The sequence below is a fragment of the Anas platyrhynchos genome, chromosome 7 (assembly GCF_047663525.1).
Source record: "Anas platyrhynchos isolate ZD024472 breed Pekin duck chromosome 7, IASCAAS_PekinDuck_T2T, whole genome shotgun sequence".
NCBI classification, from domain to species: domain Eukaryota; kingdom Metazoa; phylum Chordata; class Aves; order Anseriformes; family Anatidae; genus Anas; species Anas platyrhynchos.
In genome coordinates, this window is record NC_092593.1 from 34,077,875 (window position 1) to 34,102,370 (window position 24,496).

The window sequence follows — 24,496 nt, forward strand, 5'->3', positions numbered from 1 at the left end:
AGAGCAGCGTATTTGATTTACTAAAGACCAAAAGGTTTTTCCCTGCAGTATCCTATGGCAGACAGCAGTAGTGCTGGTAATTTGGAAGAGGAGGGTAGGAAAGATTTGGCATCTCTCAGCCATGTGAGCTTGTTCAGGGCTGGACAGGGCTGTGCGGGCATGTGAGGGGGCAATCCTCATGAGGCTGCAGCTTCCTGCAATGCTCTGTGGGAACAGTGGTGTGAAATTATGCACTTCGTGGGGCTGGTGAACCAAAGCACAAATCTTCTACCTACTGCAGGATTTAATAAATTTCTGTGGCTGCTTTTCAGATCAAGCAGAAGAATTAGTTTAAGCCTTTACAATCCTCTTGCTGCCCATTTTGAGGGCTGAAGGGCACAGCCCAAGAGCTCACAGGGCTCCAAGGTGCTGTTGCCTTTCCTTGGCAATGGTGGCAGCAGCTCTCTCCAAGACAGGGAGCCTGCTGCGATGTTCTTCGCATGTGGTGAAGGATGTGCTGTGCTGGGCAATGAGGTTACAGGAGCGTCCCAGTTTCCTTTTTTCTAGTTTCATCACCCCCACAGCTGATGAATGAATGCATTTGTAATGTAGCGTATCGTGTGTTTCGCCACTATAACGTGCATTACGTCGTAATGGCCTTTAAAAGGTAAACAGGATACTCCCATTTTGCCTTCTGCTTAATGAATGGGTGGAGGGCATCTAAGGAACAGGGGGAAACAAGGAAGGCTAGTGAGGAAAAAAAAAGTGAAGGAGATCAATAGAAAGAGATGGTGAAAGTAAAGGGGGAAAAAAAGGGTAAAGAGGTGTGTCTCAGCAGATCAGTTAGAGAGAGAGATTCTTAGGATAAACTGAATCATATTGAATTCAATAAGAAGTGTGGTGGGAGCTGAATTGGGTTTCTTGTGACTTACTGCATGGATACTACTTCCTATCCTCGCTGGATATGTTTCAGCAGTGAGTGAAAGGATTTCTCGGAATATATTCACTTGGTAATGCATATGCTGTGGCATGCTTTGGAGATTGTTAAACAAAAGGGGATTATTGATACCGTTGAGTATTTTTTTTTTTTTTTTCTGAACGATGCCAGGCCTGTTTCTTGAATGATGAATGTTACAACGTGTTGAACTACATAATATAATTGTCACAGGCAAAACCAACCAAACAACCCCCTCCCATCAAAACAGTACAATGTATGTGAATTAATGTAATTCATTCACTGGCTTCTAGTTCAGAAGTTCTCCACAAGGTCTCGCAAATCCATATCCAGTTCCTTGAGCTGATCTTTGCAGTTTTACACAGGAACTCCTTGGAGATTTTCCTGAAGAGGAAGTATCAGGTAGAATAAGAGAATGAGTAAATCAGCAGCACCACGCTTGCTGTGTGGCAGAGACTTGAATGAATAGTCTCCTCGGCTCAAAGCCCACATATTTACTCAGGGGAATAGGACAGAGACAGAAATAGGTAGGGCTGAGGGTATGTAGAACCATGAGGTTAGGGGCTTAGGAAATTAGCAATTTATTAAGGTTTGTTTTTAAAGGGAAAAGATTTTGGAGGAAGAAGCACCTGAACATGTGTGACCACAGGGAAAACTGAAGATAGTAAAGTGTGAGAGAGGAAGCCAAAAAAAAAAAAAAAAAAAGTGGCCAATTAGAAAAAGTAGAAGACCTGTATTTTGCTTATTGGGTGCTCTCATTTCCAATGGCCTTGCACCCCCAGCAAGAGCATGTTAGCAGTGTCTGTGTGCCTCATGGAAGCCCTGCGAGCAGCCCTCTGGCCCTGCATGTGGGAACCCCTGGTTTCAGAAGGCAATTAAACACCCGCACTGTGCAACAAGTGGTCAGCGCTGGCATTGCCAAGACGTTCAAATGTGATTCTTTGAAAGGGAGAATGCACAGAGGAGGTTGGCTATGAGGAGCTGGCCTAGCAGGAACATTATGTTCAGAAAGGTGGAAAAAATTGGTGTTTTAGTCCAGGAATGAATACGCTTTATGCCCTATTCCCAAAAAAAAGAAGCTGAATATATATTTTTTCTTTTTGTTACTGTTCTCTGTCTTTTCATTACTTTATCCTACCCAAATATGGGACATTTGTGAAAGCCTTGCTGCCCAGGGGAGCTTCTCAACTAAACCTTCCAGTTGGCAGCTTTTCCCTTGCCAACACCATCAAAAAACCCACCACAGAAACTAATGTTATAGCTTCCAGCAACCTGGCACACGGAAGGGTCCCAACTCAGTGTTACTTACATGTACACCTGTGAGACAGGCTGGGGCTGGAATTGTACCATAAATGTGGGATGCTGGTAACCTTATCAAGTATTTATGATATTGACTCCATGCTTACACGGTACTGTGCCCGCTGATTATTTTTGGCTGTGCATTTACAAACATGCACACAAAACCAGTGGGCTATGATGTGTGCCTACCTCTTTCACCCTATTTTTGGGGGGCTGTCACAAGCAGCAGCAAATTCTGGTGCCTCACCTGTCTCGGGGCTGTCAAAACTTAGTGCTTTTGGCATTTCCAGGATCCCTTCCAAAGTACTGCAGGCTGAGAGGGATGAATGACACCTGTCAAGTCGTGCTGCTCGCCGTAGGGTGGGAAGTAGAGCAGATAGAAAAGTCTCCTCGGAGCAAGGCGCCTCCATGATTTGTCGCTTCCTTTAGCAGGGATGCAAACTGCACAGATCCCGGTAGGAAAAGTGTCTGCCCCGCTCCCCTCCGCCCTCCAAAATTTCTCGGGTGCCTTTATTTTAGAGGGAGAGGTTTGCTGGGATGGGGACGTTTGGTTGCCAGCAGCAGCTGCTGCCTGGGGGCCGGGTTTGGAGGTTACATCGCGGCTCTGCGCTTCTTGTCTGAGGCGTCCCCTCCTGGAGCAGCGGGCTGGGGCCCCGCGGGTGCCCCCGTAGCTGTGCAGAACAAAGGGGGAGCGCCCGGCTGCAAGGCAGGGCTCTCTCGGGGAGGAAAAAAGAGCAGGACCCGAGCATCTGGAACACACAAACCTTTCCCAAACCCTGCCAAAAGCGGAGGAAGGCTCCCGGCTCCCTGCCTCGCAGGCGGGGACCCTTTGTTCCTGCATCCCTCCCTCCCTCCCTCCCCGGGCGGGGGCAGCGCAGCGGGGCCGGGGCAGGAGGCGGGGGAGCGGCGGGTGCGAGCGGCTACAGAGCCGGGCTGGGGACCCCGCCCTGAAGCGGCTGACCCGAGGTACTGGAAAAGAAATATTCAATAGGCAGAGATACGGGAACCGCGGGAGGGGTGGGGGGAGGATGGTGGGAGGGATGCTCGGCCACCCCACCCCGCCCCGACCCACGGTGGCGCATCCCCCCCCAAAAAAAAGGGATGCGGAGGGGAGCTCCCAGCCTTTACCTGCCGTGGCGGTGCGGTGCGGCCGCTGTCCCCCCCCCGGGGCTGTGTGGCCGCTGTCCCCCCCCGGCCGCCGCCGTCCCGCTGTCCCCCTGCCATTGGCTCCGTGCAGCGGAGCGGCACCGCCGCCCGCTATAATACCGCTATGCCCGCCGGAGGCGGCACCGCACACGGCTCCGCCGAAGCCACGGCGATGCCGCCGCTCCTCCTCCTCCTCCTCTTCCTCCGCCACCACCTCCTCCTCCTCCTCCTCCTCCCCCGCCAGGCGCCGCGCCGGGTGTAGAGGCGAGCCGGGCTGTGCCGAGCCGTGCCGGGCTGTGCCGCGCATGCCGGGGGGCTCCCGAGCGGGCCCCCAGTGCCCGGGGAGCCCCGGCCCCATGGAGTGCTACTACATCGTCATCAGCTCGGCGCACCTCAGCAACGGGCACTTTCGCAACATCAAGGGAGTTTTCCGAGGCCCCCTCAGCAAGAACGGGGACAAAACTCTGGTAATGGCTTCTCCTGCCTCCCCCCAGCCCCTACCCCCCCCCCCCCCCCCCCCCCAGCTTCTCCGCGCTCTCCTTCTCCTCGCAGCGGCGGCTCCGGCGAAATGGAAATTGCTGCGTGTGCGTTAGCGCCTGGTGCAGGGAGCTGGAGCCCTGGCCGGGCTTTTCTTTTTAATCTTATTTAATATTTCTGTACGCAAATGGGTGTGCGGCGGGGCCGGGGCTGAGCGCTCCGCTCCCCCGGGGGGGTTCCGCGGGTGCTGCTCCCCCCTGCGAGCCTCCGGGGCTCCCCTTTGCGGGGCCGAGCATCTGCAGCCCGGCCCTAGAAACGCTGGGAATGGGCGCCCCAACCTGGGCGGGGGGTTACAGCCCCCGGCGTGGAGTCCAGGAGGGGCTGGGGGCATCCCCCGGCCACCCAGAGCCGGCGAGGGTCTCCAGGGGGCTGCCAGCTCCCCGGTGCCCCGCTGTGCGCGGCGAGGCGAGCGGCAGCCGAAACTTGCACACTTACTTGGGCAGGAGGATTCGCTTGCTCGCAGGCAGCTGCAGGAACGAGAGGCGTTTGTGCTGGCTGGTTGGTTGGCTGGCTGCTCGGTGGGCTGCCGAGTGCTTTTTTCAAACAACCCCTGGGTTTGGATGGAGTTGATCAGTTCTGACAACCCGGCTCGGTAACTCTGTGAAGTCCACGAGGATGCTCGAGCATCCTGGCTCCGTGCGTGCCCGGCTGGCCTCGCACCTGCGGGCTTTGCTGCCTCGCAGCCGGTACCCGAGCTGGACGGGGCAAGTATTGAAGGCCTCAGCCCCACGCTGCCCGAGCCCTGCTGCCCAGCAAGGCGCTAGCGTGGCCGAGCAGGGCGGGCAGGGGTCCGCAGCGTGGTGTGGGGCTGAGCCACGCTGCCCACCGCTCCCTGCCCCGCTCCTAAACCCCCCTCGCAGGGGATGGAGCTGGGCTCGCTCCCTCCCTGCTTCTTCCCTCGAATGCACGACCTGTGTCGACGGGGAATTTACTGAAGTGCTTAACGTTTTGCTAGAGTTGGCAAGCTTGCAATTTCTTCCTAAATAAAGAGATTAAAGCAAGGCTGAGCCAAGTCGTAAAAATAGTAACTACTACGAGAGAATCGGAGGCAGATTTTTGGACCGTTTCAAGTGTAAAGTTCCTGCTTTCATGCTGTAAATCTTACAGCAGTTCTCTTTGCTGTGGATTCCGCACATTTCTCTGTGAGGAAGTACATTCTCGGAATTTTAAACAAATATTTGTAGCATCCATGAGATGGCAATATGTGTGTAATATCTCCCTGTTACAGTTGCAAAACCCGGTATGCTTAGAGGAATTGCACAATACATTGTCTTCTTTCAACAAGACAATTTCAGTCGAGGGGTTGGCAAGGCTGAGAGTGCTCTGGTGTAACTTTGGGACTGTGTATCATCCGGCAGCTCCTCGTGGGTCCTGTTTCAGTAGTGTTTTGTTCTTGTTTTGTAATTACTTTTTTTCTTGGTATCAGGAAACAGTCCAGATTTGTATGTTTTGGTGCAAACACTAGTGATCAAAGTAAGGCTGGTGTTATCTTGAACTTCAAATGAGCATATTGCATAGGCTTTGAAACACCCTGGAAAGAAATCTAACTCAACCCTGCTTTGCCGTGAGGGAGAATAGATGTTTGTGGGGGAATAGATAGCACTGCTCATGGCTTGGCTGTTAGAAACCTTGCCTTTAAAGCTTGTGCTGTGGGCAGCAAGCTGTGTAACTGGCGAAATTCTGGAAGGGGAGGGCTCTTGGCGCCTGCTCCATTGACAGCATAACAGAGTCCCTGGCTGTAAGATAAAGGGTCTGTATGCAGACACCAGGGTTTATTTGTGTTTGGGGGATTTCTAATATTAAGTAGGTAAAAAGGCTGAGTTGCAACGTGGCGTGGTTTGATAGCTCAAACTAACAGCTCTGAGGTACCCAAGTAGGTTTCAGACAGCTGCTATTGGGAAATCAAACATCAGATCTTTTCAAAGGCTTTGCACCTTACAAAGAATAAAACCTTTATTAATACAAAGTAGAGCATGTTTTTGGAAGTTCTGATAGGAATGCAGCCCTTTTAATGGGCTCTTGGTATCTTCCATCCTAGAGTAAGCTTAGGAGAACCACTGATTGGTAAATCTAAACACCAGAAATATTTCAGAGCAGCTCTGACTTGGGCACATCTCCCCAGTTTGTTTTGTCTGTATTCATCTGTGCTCCTAATCCACGCTTTCTGAAAGTCCCCGCTCCCTCATAAGCTGGGGAGAACCTGAAGACAGCCTTTGTTCACACACCATGGAACTGCCTCTGTGCAAAACCTGGCATGTGTTTAGCTTTGCTCCTTCTGAAGAGCTCTGACACTGAACTTTGGAAAGTAACAACGCTCCGTGTGCTCTGGGAGTTTTGTAGCAGGTAGGAAAGTGCTGCTCCTAGTCGGCTAATGAAGTTGGGTTTTCTGTTTGTTCCCCCCCCACCAGCTACTGCCCTGAAATTTTGACATCATCTGTGCTTTTTAATCACCAAAACACCCTGACAAAGTTGAATCCAGATAGTTTCTGGTTTTGAGATGGTTTAATGTTAGCCTGTCTGCAAAATCAGAGCTCAGAGTTCTTGAGGGAGGGAAGTCCTTGGGGCTTCTGCCTACTGTCCTGCTCTGCAGTGGTCGGGGATTCACCTGGACCTGCTTTGTTCTGCCCTGCTCTTGATGAGAGGACACTGAGAAGTACTTTTCCTGATTGTTTGTCCCTGCAGGTGATCCTTGTGTGCTTGTCCTTTGGCTGTGTTCTGTTTCACACAGATTTAAAGTCATTTAAAGCTTTAAAAAGTTTTGGTTCAAAGCTTCCATAAGGTAACAGGAAGAAAGAGCTACAAGCCCCTGCTCCCCAGGTAGGGAACATGAAGCACAAAGCTTTGTGCTTTCTATTTTGGTTTAAGAAAAAAAAAATGAGGAAAAGAGACAGGGGAGGGGGGAGAGTGAAACCCTGCACAGATTTCCCATTAATGACCCTGAGAGCCCTGGTCCTTTGGTCGGGCAGAGAAGCAGGAGCCAGCACCCTTCTGCCCAAGCCTTAGTGAGGGGAAGGGGGCTGAGAGAGGCACAACTTCCCTACGGAGGTGGGGAATGTGGAGAACAATCTTCACTGTTCTCAATGGAGGGGATCGGAGGGCTGCTTTTTGGTAAAAAGGGCAGAACAGCAGTGCTTCTAGTGCCTTATTGACAGGCACGTCCTTTCCTGAATTCTTGCCTAGCTGTAGTGCCTACTGAGAGCAGGTATCTGGGACAGGGCTGTTCAGGAGATGGAGAGGAGTGGGTGAGGGATGGAGTTACGAAGTTACGAAGAAGGGGAAGGCCACGGCTCTGTCAGTCGAGAAGGCATGGAGGGAAAAGCTGTGCACGGAGGGAAGGCACGAGAAGGAACAAATCAGAGTGGATTTAGGCAGTCTGAGAAAAACGGGCTGCTGTGAGAAGCACTTGTTTTATTAAATAAGGAAAAAACACTTGTGAATGAGCCTTGAGAGAGACGGTGGGCCAAAAGGAGGGAATGCACATCTCTGTATGGTCCTGGCTGGCTGGTGGTACAGCTTTGCCATGTGTGTGCTCCCTAATGGGCCTGCATAACCGCTCGGTGTGCGAGGGCACGCTTACTCCCTTACAATTGCTCCGTACCAGGAAAATAAACAGCAGTTACCCATTGACGTGAAAGGCGCTCAACAGATGTGGAAGAGCAGCATCCAAACTTACAAAATTTCTTCAGAAAATGTGGGAGTTTCATTAAATGGAAGCGGTGGTATCTGGGCTCTTGAATAAGGCTTTATTTTCCCCATGGCAGCATCTGCTATCTGAAACAGTCTTCAGATAGGTGCAATCTCATAATGATAGCTAATCTGCCACTGGAGTACTCGGCGGCGTATCAGCTCCCGAGGAAAGATGCCGTGGTTGGTTTTGTTGGTCTGCACAAACAGATCGCTCTGTCTGTCGCGTGGCAGACGTGTTTTGAGGAAGAAACTTGTGACTTATGATGCAAGTCAGTAAAATGCAAGAAAGGCAAACAGAGCTCTGATGCTCTTCCCATGTATTTATGTAATAATGCTCATGCCTTGGCGTTTCAGCAGTGAGCGCAGGCCTGATTGCTTGGCCATTTATTGTCGGGCTTCACACTCAGGGACTTTGAAGCTTTTCCCAAGTCTCCTTTTCTTAGCAGTAGCCGCTTATATACCTTGCCACTTGCTACAGCTCTTCCTTTTGTCCATGGATCTCCTAAAGTTTTCATACGTGTAGCGCGTGCTGCTTTATGCCTTGTGTTACAGAGGTCAAATGACACTGGTCTTTCATTGTAATTCATCTTCCTTGCTGTGGCGCTGTGTTGCAGTTTATAATCTCAAAAAGTATTGAAACTTGTGTGAAAGAATAGCTCTCTGGAGGGAGAAATCGGTTGTTTGGAGTCACAGCCACGGGTGATTTGCTAAATCTTTAAAACGTCTTTCAGAATATAAACCAAAAGATAGGTTTACAGTGATGGAGAACTGTCCACAGAGGGCTTGTTCATGATTTTTAGTTGGACATTTTCCCTAATGGCGATCAGAAGTAAAGGCCCTATTATTGCCCAAAGGGGTCTGTGAAAGAGTTAGACCTTTGGATGGTTTCAGTGGCTGCTCTAAGTCCAGTTTTAAGTCAATCTAGTTGATGCTGATAGAAAGGGGGTAAGATAAAAACTTTCCTGTTGAGCACATAGTCCAGGGGCTGGAGTTTCAAATGGATTAAACACAGAAATCCATTATGATGTATGGCAGTAACGTGCTTGTCCACTCTCTGTGTCTGTCTGCATGTGCATACATGTGTACACATTTTGGTTATAAAGATGTACACTGGCTCATAAAGATGTAAACAGATTGCACACAATATATATATTTAAGTTCTAGGCTTTAGTTATGTTTTTATAAAAACTCGATGGAGTTCAGGAATCGATTGCACTGGTGTATTCTGAAAATGCCATCTGTTGTTCAGGCTGTTTGTTGTCTTTCTTTTACATTTTGTGGAATACTGATGTATTTCCAGATCCACTAAAGTAAACATGTGGTGGTGGACATAAAGATATGTTTTATGAGAATGTATATATTTATATGTATCTGGAGAGAGCTCCCGTACCATGAACAGTAAGTATCTGAGTATCTGCAAAGACAGGAGCTGGAGGTGGAGCAGGAGCTGGCTGGGGCACTGTACAGCCAGCCCTTCGATGTGGGTTTGCATCCTCCTCATCTGAAAGGGAGCATTTGGGCATTTTGAACTGAACCTCATGTAAATGGGTATTTGTATATAGCAGTTGTGAGCAGGCAGGCAGTGGTACCAAATGCAGCATGCATCTACAGGTGGAAGTAACAGTAAAATTGTGTTGTTATTCTACTTCTTGCATTAATTTGTGTGAAGGCAAGTGACTCCTCACATTGTTTAAGGCTGTGGGTAAGAGCACTGGTTCTGAGCATCATCAACAGGATCGGTTCAGCCAGTTGAGTGAACAGGAGGCTATTATAACTTAAGTGCTCCTCTAAAGCAACTTGGAGAGGTCACAAGTCTCGTGCAGTGAGTATAAAATACTCTTGCTATTCTTGTTTTACTGTTTTCAAACCCAAGGTTGGTTTGTATGAACAGTATTCAAAGTAGAGGAAGGTGCTGACCTGCAGCAGTTGCTCTTGCCGTGAGTCGTTCTGCTTTTTTTTTTTTTTTTTGTAAGTGCAGTGTGTGCTCTGCACTGTCATCTACATCAGACTCTGTACAGGTGCAGGGTCTGGTCCAAAAAGTAGTAGGAGCTGGTGTCTGATGTGTAGCAGATTTAAACTGAGACTGTGTCTGATTCAAACAGAGAGTTACGACTGAGCTTTTGTACTGTAAAAGCTTATTAAATGCATGGTAAACTTCAAACACATCGGTATGCTGTGGAATGTAATTAGCCTATTACCATGGTTAAATTAGTACACTTGTTCAGATTTTTTTTTTTTCCAGATCAAGGCCTTAAAGAATAAGTCTGAGGAGGGCCTTTGCCTTGAATATTTTCTGATGCAAATGTCCGTAGTGATCTTGCAGCTCAGAGACACAGAATATTAATTTTAACATGCTGCTCAAATACGCTGAGTGGAAAACAGCAACTTGGTTCCTCTGTATTCAAAACCACGCGTATTTTTGGATTCCTTAGGCTTCTGAAACTGTCCTCCTGAACTTTTTCAACGTGCAGGTTGCAACTCTGAAAGTCTCACCTCTTCTGTGGGTGGGGGAAACAGGCTGCTCTGCTGACTTTGCTGCCAAGAGGGATTCACTGCTGAAAAAAATGCTTACAGTGAGGAGCAGATCTGGAGGACACCGAAATCAAAAGTAGTCTTAGCTTAGCACAGCGGGTTTTCGAGCAGGGCTTTTGACCAAGTGTCTGCAAGGTCTTGGATGCCCCTACCTGGTGACAACTAAAATAATTCCTTTTCTGCATGGCACTTAGGCACAGCAGCAGGAACAAGGAGCACCTGCAGAAACCAGTGCTGTTGAATAAGATGCATCTTGGGATACAGGAATGGGCTGGATAACCCCACAAAACCAATCCACAGTACTTTCTATTATGTAATATCTTAATACAATTAATGAGGATGGCAGCCTTCATTATCGCAGACTCTTCAACATACCCTGGTGGCAAAAGAAACTGAGCTGCTTTTTTTTTTTTCTTGTTTCTTTTTTTTTTTTTTCCCCCCCTCAGTTATTATTCAAATGTGCGCATGGGAGAGGCATTGAGCCTTCCTAGCTTGGCTGTATTGGGCCAATTGCTATGAACAAGCACTAGTCAGACCCTTTTATTTTTCCTCACAGTTTTGGAGAGAGAATAAATGCTCTTCCTCCAGCATCCTTGAGAGATGGTTATATGATGAGCTGTGGCATGATGTTGTTTAAAAAAAAAAACACAGAGTAAACAAAACAACATTTACTCACAAGGAGGCACAATATTTGTCATGTTTAACCTTGTTTTTCCAGTACAGATAAGAAACTGCCTGGAGGCATGAGGGAGCTGGAATTGTAAACTCCTACTGTAATTAATTTATTTTGTTAAAATGTATTTGCAGTTCCCTTCCTCCGAGGACTGGCTGTGGCAGGGGCACGGGCTGGGCAGAGGGTTTCTTTTTGCCCTTGGCAGAGAATGGTTTTTCCAAGAATCCGAATTGTGCATGGACATGAATTCCCATGCAACACTGTTTGTAAATGAGTTCAGAGAGCAAATTTCCAAATATTTTCAAGATGGGAATGCAGGTTCCAACCCCATGGTGGTAGCTATACAGAGAGTTGTCAGAAAGGAAATGCCATTTCTTCTCCCACTGCTGTAGGAGCAAATCCTCAAATAAGGCCTGGGGGGCAACACTGGATCCCCAGCCTGGCATTGCCGTGCTGACAACAACCAGGGGGTTCACTTCAGATTCTTAAAAAAAAATGCCTTGGAAAATGGTTAGATTTAGCTTGAGGAACCAGGAGAGATTTTTTTTTTTTTTTAGTCTCATCAGTATTCTCAGTTTGTACAAAAGACTTAGGAACATAATTTGGACTGGTCAGGCTTTTTGTCTGACCATGCTCATTTGCATTTCTTTAAAATGACTTTTTTTTTTTTTTCTGTGATATTTTTAGAGACTCTCCATTCCGCAAATAGCAACTGATCAGGCTCTGGGGCCCAGCCCAGCTCCAATATTGAAGTTGTACATTTCTCACATCTCACATTTAGCCACTTTACTTATGTTGGTCAGGTCTTGGCCAGATCTTCCTCTTAAAACTTTTTTATTGCAAAATGTCTGGTAGAATTTCTCTTCACCTATTAGAGATAAGTTTCCTGGAACAGGAAAGCTGCCTCCCTTCCAGCTTACTGATAACATCCTTCCACAGCTAATATGAATCAATGCGTCTGAGACTATAATTTAAAAAATAATTATAATAAAATTCTTTTACTGTGTGTAGGTGTCCATAAAGTTATAGTAAATACACTTATAAATGGATTTACACTGTGGAATGTAATTGCTCTTTTAGGGTATCTGTTTAAATAGCTGCATATCCCAAGTATTTAATTTCTGCTGGGAGTGCCTGCAACAGGAGGCCCCAGCACCCATTAGCGGATAGCACGGCTGCTTCAGAAAGTGGAGTTTCATAAAATGTCTGGAGATAAAAACGTGGGGACAACCCTTGGTCTGTGTGGGGTTTTGATGTATAGAGAGGGTTGGCCAAGCAGTCAGTGAAAACCACCTGAGCCTACTTCTTTAAAGCCAAAAGCTTTTACTTTTTTACTGTGCTTTTACTCACAGCACAGTACACTAGACCATAGCGTCCAATAATTTATTTTTATTTTTTTACAAAATACTGTATTTTTACCAAATGTTCTTTATTTAAAAAAAAAGAAAAAAGTTTCAGTTTGCTTAAAAGTGAGACTTAATGTAATTACAGGAAGAACATTATGTTCTTTTACATGAGCAGTAAACAACTTTAAATGAATCAAACAGATTTTTGATAGACACTGCACTTTGAAGAGCCTTTCACGCAGCTTATTCTTTCTTAAAAATGTAGTTGATGTTTTAGAATATTCTCGGGTTAAGAGAATACTCTGATGAATAGATTTGGATTTTGCGTGTTCTTTGCGTTGAATTTTCTAATAGTGATACTGATTTTCTGATAGTGAATTTTGAGGGGGAAAAATCATTCAGCAGGGAGAAAAATCAGGATAATATTTGCTTGCCCTTCCACTGTGCAAATGAGCCTCTAAATCATCCAGCAGCTGTGTGTTTGGCAAATAAGTGAACGAGGAGGTAGAATTAAGGACTAGAAAGAGATTAAAGGAGTTTTAAAGGAATACTTCTGGGGGTTTACGGAGCTGTAATACTTGTGGCCTGGTGAGCAGAGAGCTCGCTACCAACAGGATGCCAGAAGTCCCTGAGCTTCTTTATGAAACACCTGTGAGTGCTCGTGGGGACGGAGGTGTCAAGGCACCAGAACTGGAAGAAGTCTGCCGAAATGTGGTGGTAGCTGTAGCTACAGGCTGCCCAGGGTGGACCTGCAGAACAGAGGTTTTCGGTGCACTTGTGGTGGAGGGGAAACCACAATGAGGTATGGGAAGGTAACACAAATACCCAAGCTGTTTGCTACAGAGAAAAGGAGAAGTTACCAAGGACAGCAAACAAATTACGGTAGTTGATGATGAGATGAAATCAGCCACGGAGAGTACCTGTAGCTCAGTGGCAAAGTTTTGCGTATCCCTTCCAGCATGTTTGTCATGCCAGTGGTAGCATCTGCTCTGTTCCTTGAGGAGCTTGAGAGATTTGGGGTGTTCTGCTAAGGCAGATGCCTCTCAGAGTTGTGTGGTGGGAGGCAGTGGGCACGTGTGGGAACACTGGAAGTTGTGATTGGAAGTTGTGGGTACACAGGGAGAGAAAAATTACCCTGAGGGTGGTCAAACTGCAGAGAGGCTGTGGGATTTCCATCCCTGGGGGTGCTCAAAGCTTGACTGAGCAGCCCTAATCTGCTTAGCTGTGCTTTAAGGACAGCATGGGACTGAATGCCCCTCCCAGCCTCGGTCGTGGTATCAGTCTGCGTTCAGTCTGTAGCAGAGTGGCTTTTCATTCATTCTGCTGTAAGGAGGTTCCCTGGGGAGCCGGGCATGTCACCGTCACGTTCTGCTCACAGCTTTTTGGGATCACTGGGCACACTCGTCTCCCCTCATCCCAGATGACGGGTAGCTGACAGGAGCGACATCTCCAGCTTTCTCTGGGGACCTCCTAAGCGATCAGAGGTCCAAAATGTAGTGCTTGTTTTAGCTCTGAGAAATAAATCAAATGCAACTGTTCAATCTACTGATGATTTCTTTTTAGGCATTCCTGAGCTGAGTCATGCAATTCATAGCCAGTGACCCAATTTATAATTAAGAAAGATGATGGACTCGGAACTCTTCCAAACTAATTCATATTTAATTTCCCCCCCTGCAAATCATCTGAGTTATCAGCAGTATTTTATTGATTACACTTTTTCATATTAAAAAATGCTGGCGAGTATAATCTTAATTTGGAAAGGCTTTTAAAAGGCACCCAAGAGGATTACCGATAAAGGAGTTGATTTGTTTCCAGTAGAACAGCATTGTGCAGAGGCAAGATAGATCAAACTGAGCGTTTTCTATTGTATGCTGATTGTCTGGCACTGACAGAGATGAGGAAATCCACGATCAGTCATCCAGAGATACTCTTCATGGGCAGATGCCTTCAGTGTGTCGGCAAAGAAGTCTGGGAAGCAGTGACCTGTGCTGATCCTCGTATGCTTTCCAAGTCCTACAACAGAAAGTATTCTTCTCCAGTGGTTTTTAAAGAGGGGAGGGGAGGCTTTATGTGCTTTTGAAGTAGGAAGCATAAAGAAGTTTTAAGGTCTGCACTCTATTCCTTTATCTATTGATCCTACATGTATTCTTCTCCCAATATAGGTCAGTCTGCTAGGCGGGTGTTGGGGTCTAGGAAAGCATGAGGAGCGTTCCTCTGCTGACCCTTTTGCTAGCGTGCAGTAACCAGGTGCAGTTTTTCCTGTCTTACTGGAGATGCAGATTGTGGCAGAGGAAAAATTAAGGAAAAAGCCATAAAGCTTCCGCTCTTCAGCCCACAGAGCTGTCGCACTGAGGGATGGATAGTGTGTGCTTCCATGGTTTGAGATCTCCGGGAAATTGGCCAGGTATTTTGCACCCCCTCAGACAGTGGGAATGGGGTGGTTGTGGGTTGTCTTTATTTTATATGCACATTTACATGTATGGAATACATATATATAAATTTGTTTTCTCTATATTCAGGCCTCTTCTTTAACACAGTGATGCAGCATCATACTAACTTCTTGTAGTCCAGGATTTACTCAAAGTAAATAATGATTCTGAGGGAAAGACAGTGCCAAAGCACAGCTTCTCCCTATTTGCAAGTGGCAATCTCTTTTCTGTAAGAAGGAGCTGTTTAATACAAACAGACAGCTTCCAATTCATTCGATGGGAGAAGAGCAGCTTTGAAGTCCCCATAGAGCAAGTCTGTCTACATGAAGACTGTTTATTCTTCCCTACCCCCATCACAAATAGCAGAAGTTTTGAGCTTACTTTGAAGTTTTTGGCCACTGCAGGCTGGGTAAATGAACGTTGGATTTATTTTGAAATCAGTAGAGTAACCAGAGCCATATATAATCACCTTCCAAAAAGATCTATCAGAAGTTTGATGCATAATAAATGTGAAAGCTACAATATGGAATAAATTATCAAATGGCTCAAGTTCAGTGTCTCTTTGAAGACTACAGGGGGGATAGAGGAAATTACACTTGTATTTTACACCTGCCAGATTGAATTACTGCTACAAATCTGTATAATTACAATTCAGAGACCACGATTTATTCTCAGAGCTAGGTAATTAGAGGCACAGATACACTTGAAGGTTCAAATCGGGTTCTTAGAAAGATTCCTTTACATTAATATGACCTGTGCAGAAATCAGTGTTTTCATCTAATCTATTTTAGGAATTTTGAATCATAATGTAAAATGACTCATCCATTATTTCCTCATCTCTTCATCAGCTAGACACACAAGAAATTGTTCCTCTGATTGTTTCCCTGCAAATGTGAAATCTTTACAGTTTCTTCCCTTTTCAGTGGGCATTCATAAATCCAATTAACATTAATGAGTCTCACATGTGTGCATTGAGAGGGAAAAAATGGACCTTTTGTCTCTTAAAGTATGTGTTTAACTCTAGGAAAAATGAAGAAAGCTTTTGGTGAATTATAGGGTACAAAGTCAGTAGCTTTTATCTCATTTTCGCAGTTGCCTAACGCATTTGCCTGGTTCTCTCTCCCCTGTCAAGGGTCCTTGTATTAGCTATAAATGCACGATGAGTAGTGCTGTCAGTGAAGTGGAGAGCACTATATTACCTCCAGTTCTAAGATTAATTACTAATAGGCCACGTTTTCCAAGAAATGTCAGGATTACAATAGGGTTAATATAACTATTTCTGTTTCACAACATAACTCAGTGAAACAGGGACAGTAAGTAACAAATATTAATACGGCAGCCACCTACAAAGAAGAACTACTCGGTGCCCCATTTCTTCAAAGGCTCTCCTGCCGTCCCTCAACGTAATAGGACTGGTGTTACGAGAAGTTAGTGATGTGTATTATTCAGTGATATTTCTTGTTTGCTTGTGGGGTACTGCGGAGCAGATCTGACTTTCCCCATGAGACAGGAGAAATTTTGAGGGAGCTCAGTGCTGTTAGCGGGTGGATGGGATTTTAGTAAATGAAACACTGACCTCTACAATAGCAACTGTTCCTCTTGCTGGCAAGTCTCTCAGGGAATTTTACATAATTTGTTGCCAGCTACACAAACTTTTGGTGACAGATTTTGGTCTTGGGCCGGGAAAGAAGGAAATTTCTTGAGGAAACACCTCCTTAAATACAGCAGTGGTGAAGCTTGGGTGGGGTGGGCAGCTCGCAGTTGCACCTCCCACCAAACGTGCCTTGTGAGCCCAATGCATCTCTTCTGTCACGGCTCACCTGAAAAAGGCTCCAAGGAGCTCACTGCTGTATACATGTAAATACACTGAAGCCATATGGTCCATCAGAATGGTAATATCACTTCAGAGGTGTTTATTTGCTGTAAGCACTTCAAATTTTTCATTCAAATGAATAGTCATAAGTACTCGGAATACTTGTACTTCCATGCAGACCTGTTGTGCATTGTGGCTGCGAACAGAAGGTTTGTCATTCAAAGGAAGAGGTTGCAGAAGGCTCTCTGGTCAACTCGTGTTAGCAGCCATCTGGTAGGGTCGTGACTGCACCCTTATGGAGGTCTAGATTACCACTGCACCTGAAATGACCTGATGTACACTTCTGTGTAGGATGCTTTATGCTTTAAAATAACTGTTGTTGCACTTTTGTATAATTAAAAAAAAAAAAAAAAAAGACATCTCCTGATACACATATTATTTTTGCAATTGTTTCCCTTTCATTAATTAAAGCTAAGCTCATTTTGTCCTGACTAATTGCCATCCCTCCTTGCTGGTTACATTCTTCACATATTTATAAGCTGTAAGAATCTGCGTTACTTGCATCTTTTCCAAGTTTGGAACACTTTGCTATTTTCTTCTTTCCTCGCACACCAATTCCTTTAGTCTTGATTATACTGAGGCTTTTTTTGTTTTTGAGCTCACTCCAGCATCACAATATGTATCTATCAAAATGGTTCCCAGTAGTCCACATAAAAATGGAAACTATAAGAATAACCTGGATATTGCTATAATGGTTCCTTAATGTATGGACATACGAGGGTGGATCATGTGGTCTGTGTTTATGGTGACGTGCTTATTCTATACATAGTCTCATTAACATCATTGGGACTGCTCACATTATCCTATTTATATCACTTCCCTATTTCCCTCCTCCACGCATCAAATACCTTGCTGCTAATGCAGTGTTTGGCTATGCTTTGCTTTTTTTTTTTTTTTTTTTTTTTTTCTTTTCTGCAGTCTTTACTTGTGCTGCCTTTGGTATATCAAATACAACTTTCCATTTCTCAGGAAGGTGTTTAGATAAATCCCCTTTTATAACACTTGTAAGACAGGCTTGTTTGTATTTTGTAAGAACAGTGAGGTCCTTGTCAGGAGCTGACAAATGAATTTCTTTTCCACTATTAATTGCTCAAGTTTACATGTAATCCATTGGGTGTATATATATGCTCTTTCTCTTGTGAAGGAACAGAAATTAATATGAAAGATTTCTACACAGAAACATAACTTTTATTTTTGACCCCTTTAAATCATTGTCTTATCCTCCCCTCTTTTTTCCCTCGTCTGTGGGAAACCTAACAGGCTTGGATAGCGCTGACTCATTTTGCTGTCACCTTGCTCCATGCCAGCTGAACCTTGGTGGAGGCTTCTATCCTCTGTCCTGGCTCTTCAACCTCTCAGCCCACTCCAGCTGACCCTCTGTACGTGTGCTTTCTGTTTAGTGAGATGACCTGAATCCACTGAGGTTCTTGAAAAAACATTGCCAAATTTGCTCCTTTCACTGCAAATATTTGGAAATATCAGCTTTGTATTGAACTTGGATCTCACTGTTGGTTCTTAAGCATTCGTACAGTTCAGTTTTCTAAATTTTACCATTCTGACCAGATTGTCATTCTCGTCACTTACTGTCTACCAGGACTTCAGGTTCTTTCATCATTTTTCATACATTGACTTTTTAAAATGACAGATATAGATGGAATGAAACTGAGCTTCACAGAGGACAAGTACTTGTCACCACGATGGCTAAATGGGAGGTTGGCTGGGCAGTGGCATGCTGCAGCACCTGGCTAATGGGCTAGCTTGGGTAGCACGGCTACGTTGCTTTCACCTCCCACTAGACTACCAAATTTAGCAATGAAAGGAAGGAAGGAAAACATCATTAAACTTTAAAATACCATGCTGACAAGTTAATATGTGTGGCTAAACACTTAAAAAATAAAATAAAATCCTGGGAGTGCTGGGATTGTCTTGTAAGCGATCATTTTGATGACAAAGCCCTGGATTTCACAGTTAGATGAAGAAAGTTTACAGATTTAGTGATTTAATTTTCCTTGACATCATATAAATTTATAACCATACAGTTACATCTAGTATTATCTTTCTTGCTGCCTTTTTCTTTACTCATGCTCATTTCTTTTATATCCATCAGCTGAGGGGAGGGTTTGCCTACTACATCACTTGTAAACAAAAGATGATTTCATAAATACAGCTCTCTACCACGGTCTCTGTCTCATGCCGCTGCTACCTTTTTTTTTTGTCTTAATTCCTCTTTTTTCATGTTTTTCCTTTCTGCCTCTGATTTCATATTTTTTTTTAATTATTTTTTGAGCTTTGTTCCCTTTCATATCACAGATCTTTGCAAGTTATTTCTCAAAAAATGGTGCCATTTGAGAAATAGATTAACTGCGTTTGGTCAATGAGAAAACGAAAATTCAAGCTCTAAACTTTTGTTTTGACTTTTTCTTTGTTAAAAGTAAAGAAGCATTTTTGACTGTGTAGTAAGAATAAGGTCTCTAATACAGCCTTAATTGCTTTCCTCATTAATTTGTTAGATTTGCTATGGATTTAATGATATCGTTGCAGCTGGCATTTAGTTGATTTGGAAAACACACAATTTTTGTATTTAGTGCAGATGAGAAATAGTAAAAATGGTTTATGCTACTCTATTTCTCTGCTTGTAATACTGCGTTTGTTCTTGGGCGCAGTTACGAGTGTGAAAAGTCTTCTTAAAGCCTGAAAAAACAGAAATCAGAAGTTTGTATTTCTAAATGGTTGCATGGTTATTGTGAATATTTCTTTTGCCAAAAACTGGCAGGACACTAAGATGCGTGTGGTGTATACGTACATGCATGTGTGCACATCTATATAAAATGCATTTGGATGGACACCACACCTTTCATAATACAACACCATGGTGAAGGCTGTGTTTACTCAGGTAGAGCTGAGTAAACGGGCTGTGGTCCCATGAAAATGAAGAGATCTAAAGTTTTCTTGGAATAAAATTCTTATGTTCTTGCATTTTCTTGGACAAGGAGACACTGGCAGAGCTTGAGTCTATTGTTTTAAATGCTCTTTCATCATGGTGCCAAACATTTAAACCAGATGTGAATTCACCTTCAGGTATTTAAGAAAGACCTGAGCTGCTTTTCAGAACAGAAGGATGTCAAAAAGTAATGAAAAAGTGATCTTGGAGGAGAGAGGAGGGAAGCTGAGGAGGATTTGTCTGGTAACAAAGAAAGAGGCATATGGAGGCATTAGACAGTAGTGCTAAAAATGCTAAGGCAGATGCAACTTTTGGTAGCTGGAAGAGGGCAACATTCATATTGGCAGAAAAATAGACTTTAAAGAGAAGTCTGCAACTCTGGGCATTTCTTGAGCAGATCCAGAGGACCCATGACAGCACGAAGCTTGCTCCAGTATGTAACGAGCTGTGTTGCAAATTTCTCCTTCTGTTGTACTTGTGAGCTATGTAAGTCAAAAAAAAACAAGGAGATGTTCAAAAAGCATATACTGAAAAATTAATATTGCTTAAACATGTTTTCTGAAAGGCATGCAGGCTTATTTAAAACGAGACTGTGAAAACTTTTGACTCCTGTCAAACCTCATTGAGGCTTTCTTGAAGAGTTTTCCTTCTCTTTTCTCCAGCTCATCTCCCAGAACAGTCTCTCTAGATGCCCATAATAACCAAATACTCTAATAACTCGGTAATTGTGTGCTCCCTGTGCATCCACAAGCATGTGCTCATTGATATATATGCACACGGGAAGTGGTCAGCTGTAAAGAGCTGGGCACCCACATGAGCTGTTCATCAAATTGGTGCTCCAAATGTGCAGAAAAACTAAATAGCTGGAAAGGGGCTATTTTGCTCAAAAAAGCCACTTAGTGAGGCATTCAGTGAAGAGGTAACATCTTTAAAAATATATTTACTGCCACCTGAGGCCTGAAAAAGCAACTTTTTGAAATATTTAAAGATCAAAATCTTTCAGGGGAAAGCCGAGCAGTTCCTTATGCAATGAAGTTACTATCTTTAATGTTACAGCCAGTCCATTGATAGGAAAGGTACCTCTTGATTATTTTATACTTAGGTCTACTTACTGCCTTGAAATGCAGCCTGTACTGAAATATGTTAATTGTTTAAAGGTGTCAGATATCATGAAAGAAATGGCTTCCTTACACTGCATTAAGCATGTAGAATAATAATTTAATGTGCTCAAATTGCTAGGCGGGGAGGAATCGTAAGGTTTTCTGACACAATGTTTAACAGAGAACTCGACTCTCTTCACATGAACAAAAAGTAGCTTTCTGGAAAGGTTCCTGCTTACATCATGGATATTTTACTTATTTGAACTATTTTAAATGCTAGTTTTAATTGCAATATTTCATTTTCTGAGGTATGCTGTAGATCTGTTGTTTCCTTTAATATTACCATTTCAGAGGTAAATAAAATGAATCCTTTAGTACATTCATTCATGCACTCAATCCTGTAACTCTCGAGCTTATGGCTTTAGTCTTTGAAAGACTTGTTTATCATCAGACTTGTCAAGTCTCATGATGAGACCTAGACATATATCAGCGGTTCCCATCTTGCTCTTCCGGAGTCAAACAGCATATCTCACTCACCTTAGGTGTTCAGAACAACAATTGCAAGTTGTTGGTAAGCAACATCTTCAAAATAGGGTCAAATATTGCTGTTCCACTAATAAAATATGTAGCAAATGAGATATCTTGTGTGTCCTACTTTAGCTGAACAGTCAGTAGTGGCCGAATCAGGTATTTCTGTTTATTGTGATGTTAGTGTATAGTATGTACGTGTCTTTGGGTAATTTATGCTTTTCTGACCTGCTGACTAGCCTGGAGATTGCTTTAGTTTCTCACCATCTCCACATCATCTTCACTGTTCAGTAACAATGAATAGAAGCCAGAAAAGACCCACTTATGTCTCTCAGGGCAATAAGTAGAGAATGTTTCAGTTAATCATGGGGATGTAAGAATGATCACATTACCTTGGCTTGGCCGCACGATATCTGAGCGTGCTTTTAGTCTGAGAAATGCTGGGTAAATTGATTCAGCTTAGCTTTCCTTCCTTCTGCACTAAACTAATTTGAATCACCTTACATTGCTTATGGGAATGGACAAGAAAGAGGACAGCTCACAAATGTCACCTTCTTAAAGGTATTGCCTGTTTGAGCCATACGAGCTGCAATGAGGTGGCTTAAGGTCTGTAGAAGTAGTTGGCCTGTGCCTACATTTTAATTCATTTCAGAGATACTGTACTTTCACAGTCAGTCGCCTTTTTCCCTTTAACACACGTTAGTTTGATGTGCGGGGCTCATGAACTGGATTCCTCTTGGAGAAAACTCAACTGCCCTCTGAGAGTCTACCAAGGAGTATGTTAATAGCAAACCAGTGGCTGGCCCTTGCATAGCTTTGAAAGGTGTGTTGGGTTGAGGGAATCCGAATAAATTGTTGGAAGTTCCTCATCTGCTTAGGGTACATATTTATGCTGACTGCATCACGGAACGCATCCATCTTGCTGTGTCATTTCCTTGTAATGTAGTACAACCATTACTGTCTGTCGAAGAAACTGTGCTACTTCCAGAATTAGAATATTGCCCTCTAATAATAAGGTACACATTGGATATTATGCTTTTAATATACTTAAACTACAAACTGTGTCCTTTCTAGTGCATTCGGTGATAAAGGAAGACAAGGATATATATATATCTGTATCATATATTCTGTGATTCTGTGATATATATATATATATATATATATATATATATTTGTAATATGTGCTTGTATGCAAGCATTCTGTTAAGCACAAATGTGCACACAGTTTCCTTGCCATATGATGGCCATGTCTGCTTTAGCAAGTAATGAGGGACAAAGGAAGCAGCTCTGTAGAGCAAGAGCAGCAGAAACCATGTGTGCACAGGGTATGGACTTCCAGGGGTTTTTCTTCATGCTGGCCCTCCTGTGCTTCAGCAGGCTGGAAGGCCATGAGCAGTTGGAGTGCATTAGGCAAGGCCTGGAGTTCATCTTCCAACATCACTTGCATGCTCCAAGCCTTGTCCAATATGTGAATAAAAGCATCATAAATGAGAACAGTTGGGAGATTCAGAAGCACGCACTTTGCAAACGGAGCTACTAATGCAGGTCTGTCCACTAATACAGATGTAGTTCTGCCAGAGGAAAAGAAAAAAAAAAAGGACTAGAGACATACTTTTTTTTTTTTTTTTTCTTAAGGTGAGAGAAGAAAGTGCAGAAGTTTGTGCTGTGTTTATGAAAGCACACTTTTTTTTTTTTTTTTTATTAAGTCAGTTTATATTAGCTGTTGGTTTTTGTTTTTCTCAAGCTGAGCATTCACACCTCATTTGAAATTAATTGGTCTGCTCATCACTAAAATCAGTGGAGATATAATGAAAAGTACAAGCTAATTTCAAGTGTTTGAAGGCAGAATCAGCCCCCACCAGATCAAGGAGGTGGCCCTTCTGACTTCATCAGGAGTAGTTGCATCAGCAGGAGGAATTACACCTTCAGTAGCTCCCCATTTCCTAGATTTTCTGCTGTAATTGCATATTTTAGTAGTTTATTATTTTTATCAGATTCTATTGAAGTAAATTCACCAAACAAAAAAACTTGTGATCCTATCACTGCCTAAGTTTAATTCATAATCTCTTTCAATTTAGGATTGTATGAACTGGGCCAGTGAAACAAAGCATAGCATCTAGAAAATGCATTTGAAGATAGCTAAAACCTTAACTGTGTTTTCCTCTGACACTAGGAGGAATTTGCTGCAGAAGTTCAGGAATTAAATTGGATGCTGTGCTTCACTTACAAGAGTAGCTTGGCACCAGCACAGCAAAGCTGCCCTCTCTCATTTCTTTAGCAGTTGTTGCAGTATTGCCGCAGCAAAATAACTCAGTGCTTCTGTTCAGCCCTCTGCAATCATCTTTTGCTTAGATCTGGACATGTGAAATAGCATGGGGAAACACTAATTTAGCTTTAGGATTTAAATAAATCCTGATAATAAAAAAGGTGTCTACAATTCTACTTATCCTGTGTCTCCTGGGATGTCTAAACTGTTTGCACTTGCTCTTCCTTTCCTATCTTCCTTGTGCTTTTCTTTATATTGCATGCCTCTGCCAAGGCATGGCCAAGGCTTCTCTGCTCTGTGGAGCAAAACTTCGGGCAGGCAAAGGTGGGACCAGGCTGATGGACTCTTGTTTCTCTGTCTCTTTTGCACTTTGACAGCCCGAAAGGCAACGGTAGTGATGTTGATGCTGGTGGCAAAACTGCAGCTGAGTTTAGTGCTGGAGCTCATTTTTTTTGACTGCTTGGATGAGACTTTTTTTTTTTCCTATGTAAAATATTTGCAAATGTCTGCAGTAGTCAGTAAATGTATACAGCGTGAACTTTTGGGACATGATTGCTCTCTATTGCTGTAGCAAAATGGTGAAACATGTATAAAAAGGCTACAAGAGTTAAGTTCATGATTTCAAGAGATTAATATCTGTAAAATTAAGGAAGGCTAATACCTCTGTGGACTCATGACTTTTTTTTTTTTCAGAGAACGTACAGAAGTATTTTGTACAGGGTTGAAATTGTACCTTTTTCCAGTGGAATAATGTCCATGCAGTTCTCTCTGTACGGATTTTAAACTACAAGGCAGCCAGGTTGGTGGTGATGCATCTTCCTTTTGGTATGAATGTTTAACCTGAGCTGCCAGCTGCCCGTAACAACTGGACATGATGCTCCTGAGTGGGGTGACTGCGACCTGCCGGCCTTGGGTCCGTCTGTTCAGCTGGCCCCTGGCCCTCCTAGAAATCCCTCACTAAAATCTGAGTTGAATGTATGGGTAGGTAGCAATCATTTTTAAAATCCCTTCCAACTCCCTTCTTTTACCTCTAACATTTACTGATGTTCTTCAGCTCAGTGCTATCTGCATAGCTGAAGTTAGGGGAAGAGGAATTAATGGACTTCTCTCAGTTGCAGAGAAGTGCTGATTTTCAAATAGATGTGTAAGGTAGGATAATAACGTGCAAATTTTAATCTTAACATGGAAATGAAGAGCGGTATTGC

At 43.8% G+C, this 24,496-nt stretch overlaps 1 protein-coding gene and 2 long non-coding RNA genes across 16 annotated transcripts in view; 1 reads left to right on the forward strand and 2 right to left on the reverse strand.

The window, feature by feature from the left end:
- The window catches only part of LOC110353859 (uncharacterized), a 51,744-nt gene extending 46,913 nt beyond the window's left edge, over nt 1-4,831 (reverse strand). Inside the window, exon 1 of the long non-coding RNA XR_005267147.2 lies at nt 4,352-4,831. This is a non-coding gene — a long non-coding RNA (uncharacterized lncRNA). The remainder of the gene's footprint in view (nt 1-4,351) is intronic.
- ZNF804A (zinc finger protein 804A) overlaps nt 1-24,496 on the forward strand; it is a 448,502-nt gene that overhangs the window by 293,401 nt on the left and 130,605 nt on the right. For 2 of the 13 annotated variants that reach the window (XR_005267142.2, XM_038182322.2), the window contains exon 1: nt 3,360-3,846. The exons of the other annotated variants lie outside the window; for them this stretch is intronic. Coding sequence is in view for 1 of the 2 variants with exons in the window: in XM_038182322.2 (XP_038038250.1) it covers nt 3,685-3,846 (162 nt within the window). In the remaining variant the exon portion in view is untranslated. Of the gene's footprint in view, nt 1-3,359; nt 3,847-24,496 lie in introns of those variants that run through there. 13 annotated transcript variants of the gene reach the window in all.
- Nucleotides 1,196-3,567, reverse strand: LOC113844112 (uncharacterized). 2 transcript variants are annotated; one of them, XR_011810462.1, is made up of 3 exons: nt 3,362-3,567; nt 2,481-2,546; nt 1,196-1,318 (listed from the first exon to the last, which is right to left on the reverse strand). It is a non-coding gene; the product is annotated as an uncharacterized lncRNA (long non-coding RNA). The 2 variants fall into 2 exon arrangements; XR_003498348.3 differs by lacking the exon at nt 3,362-3,567 and having other exon boundaries at nt 2,481-3,344.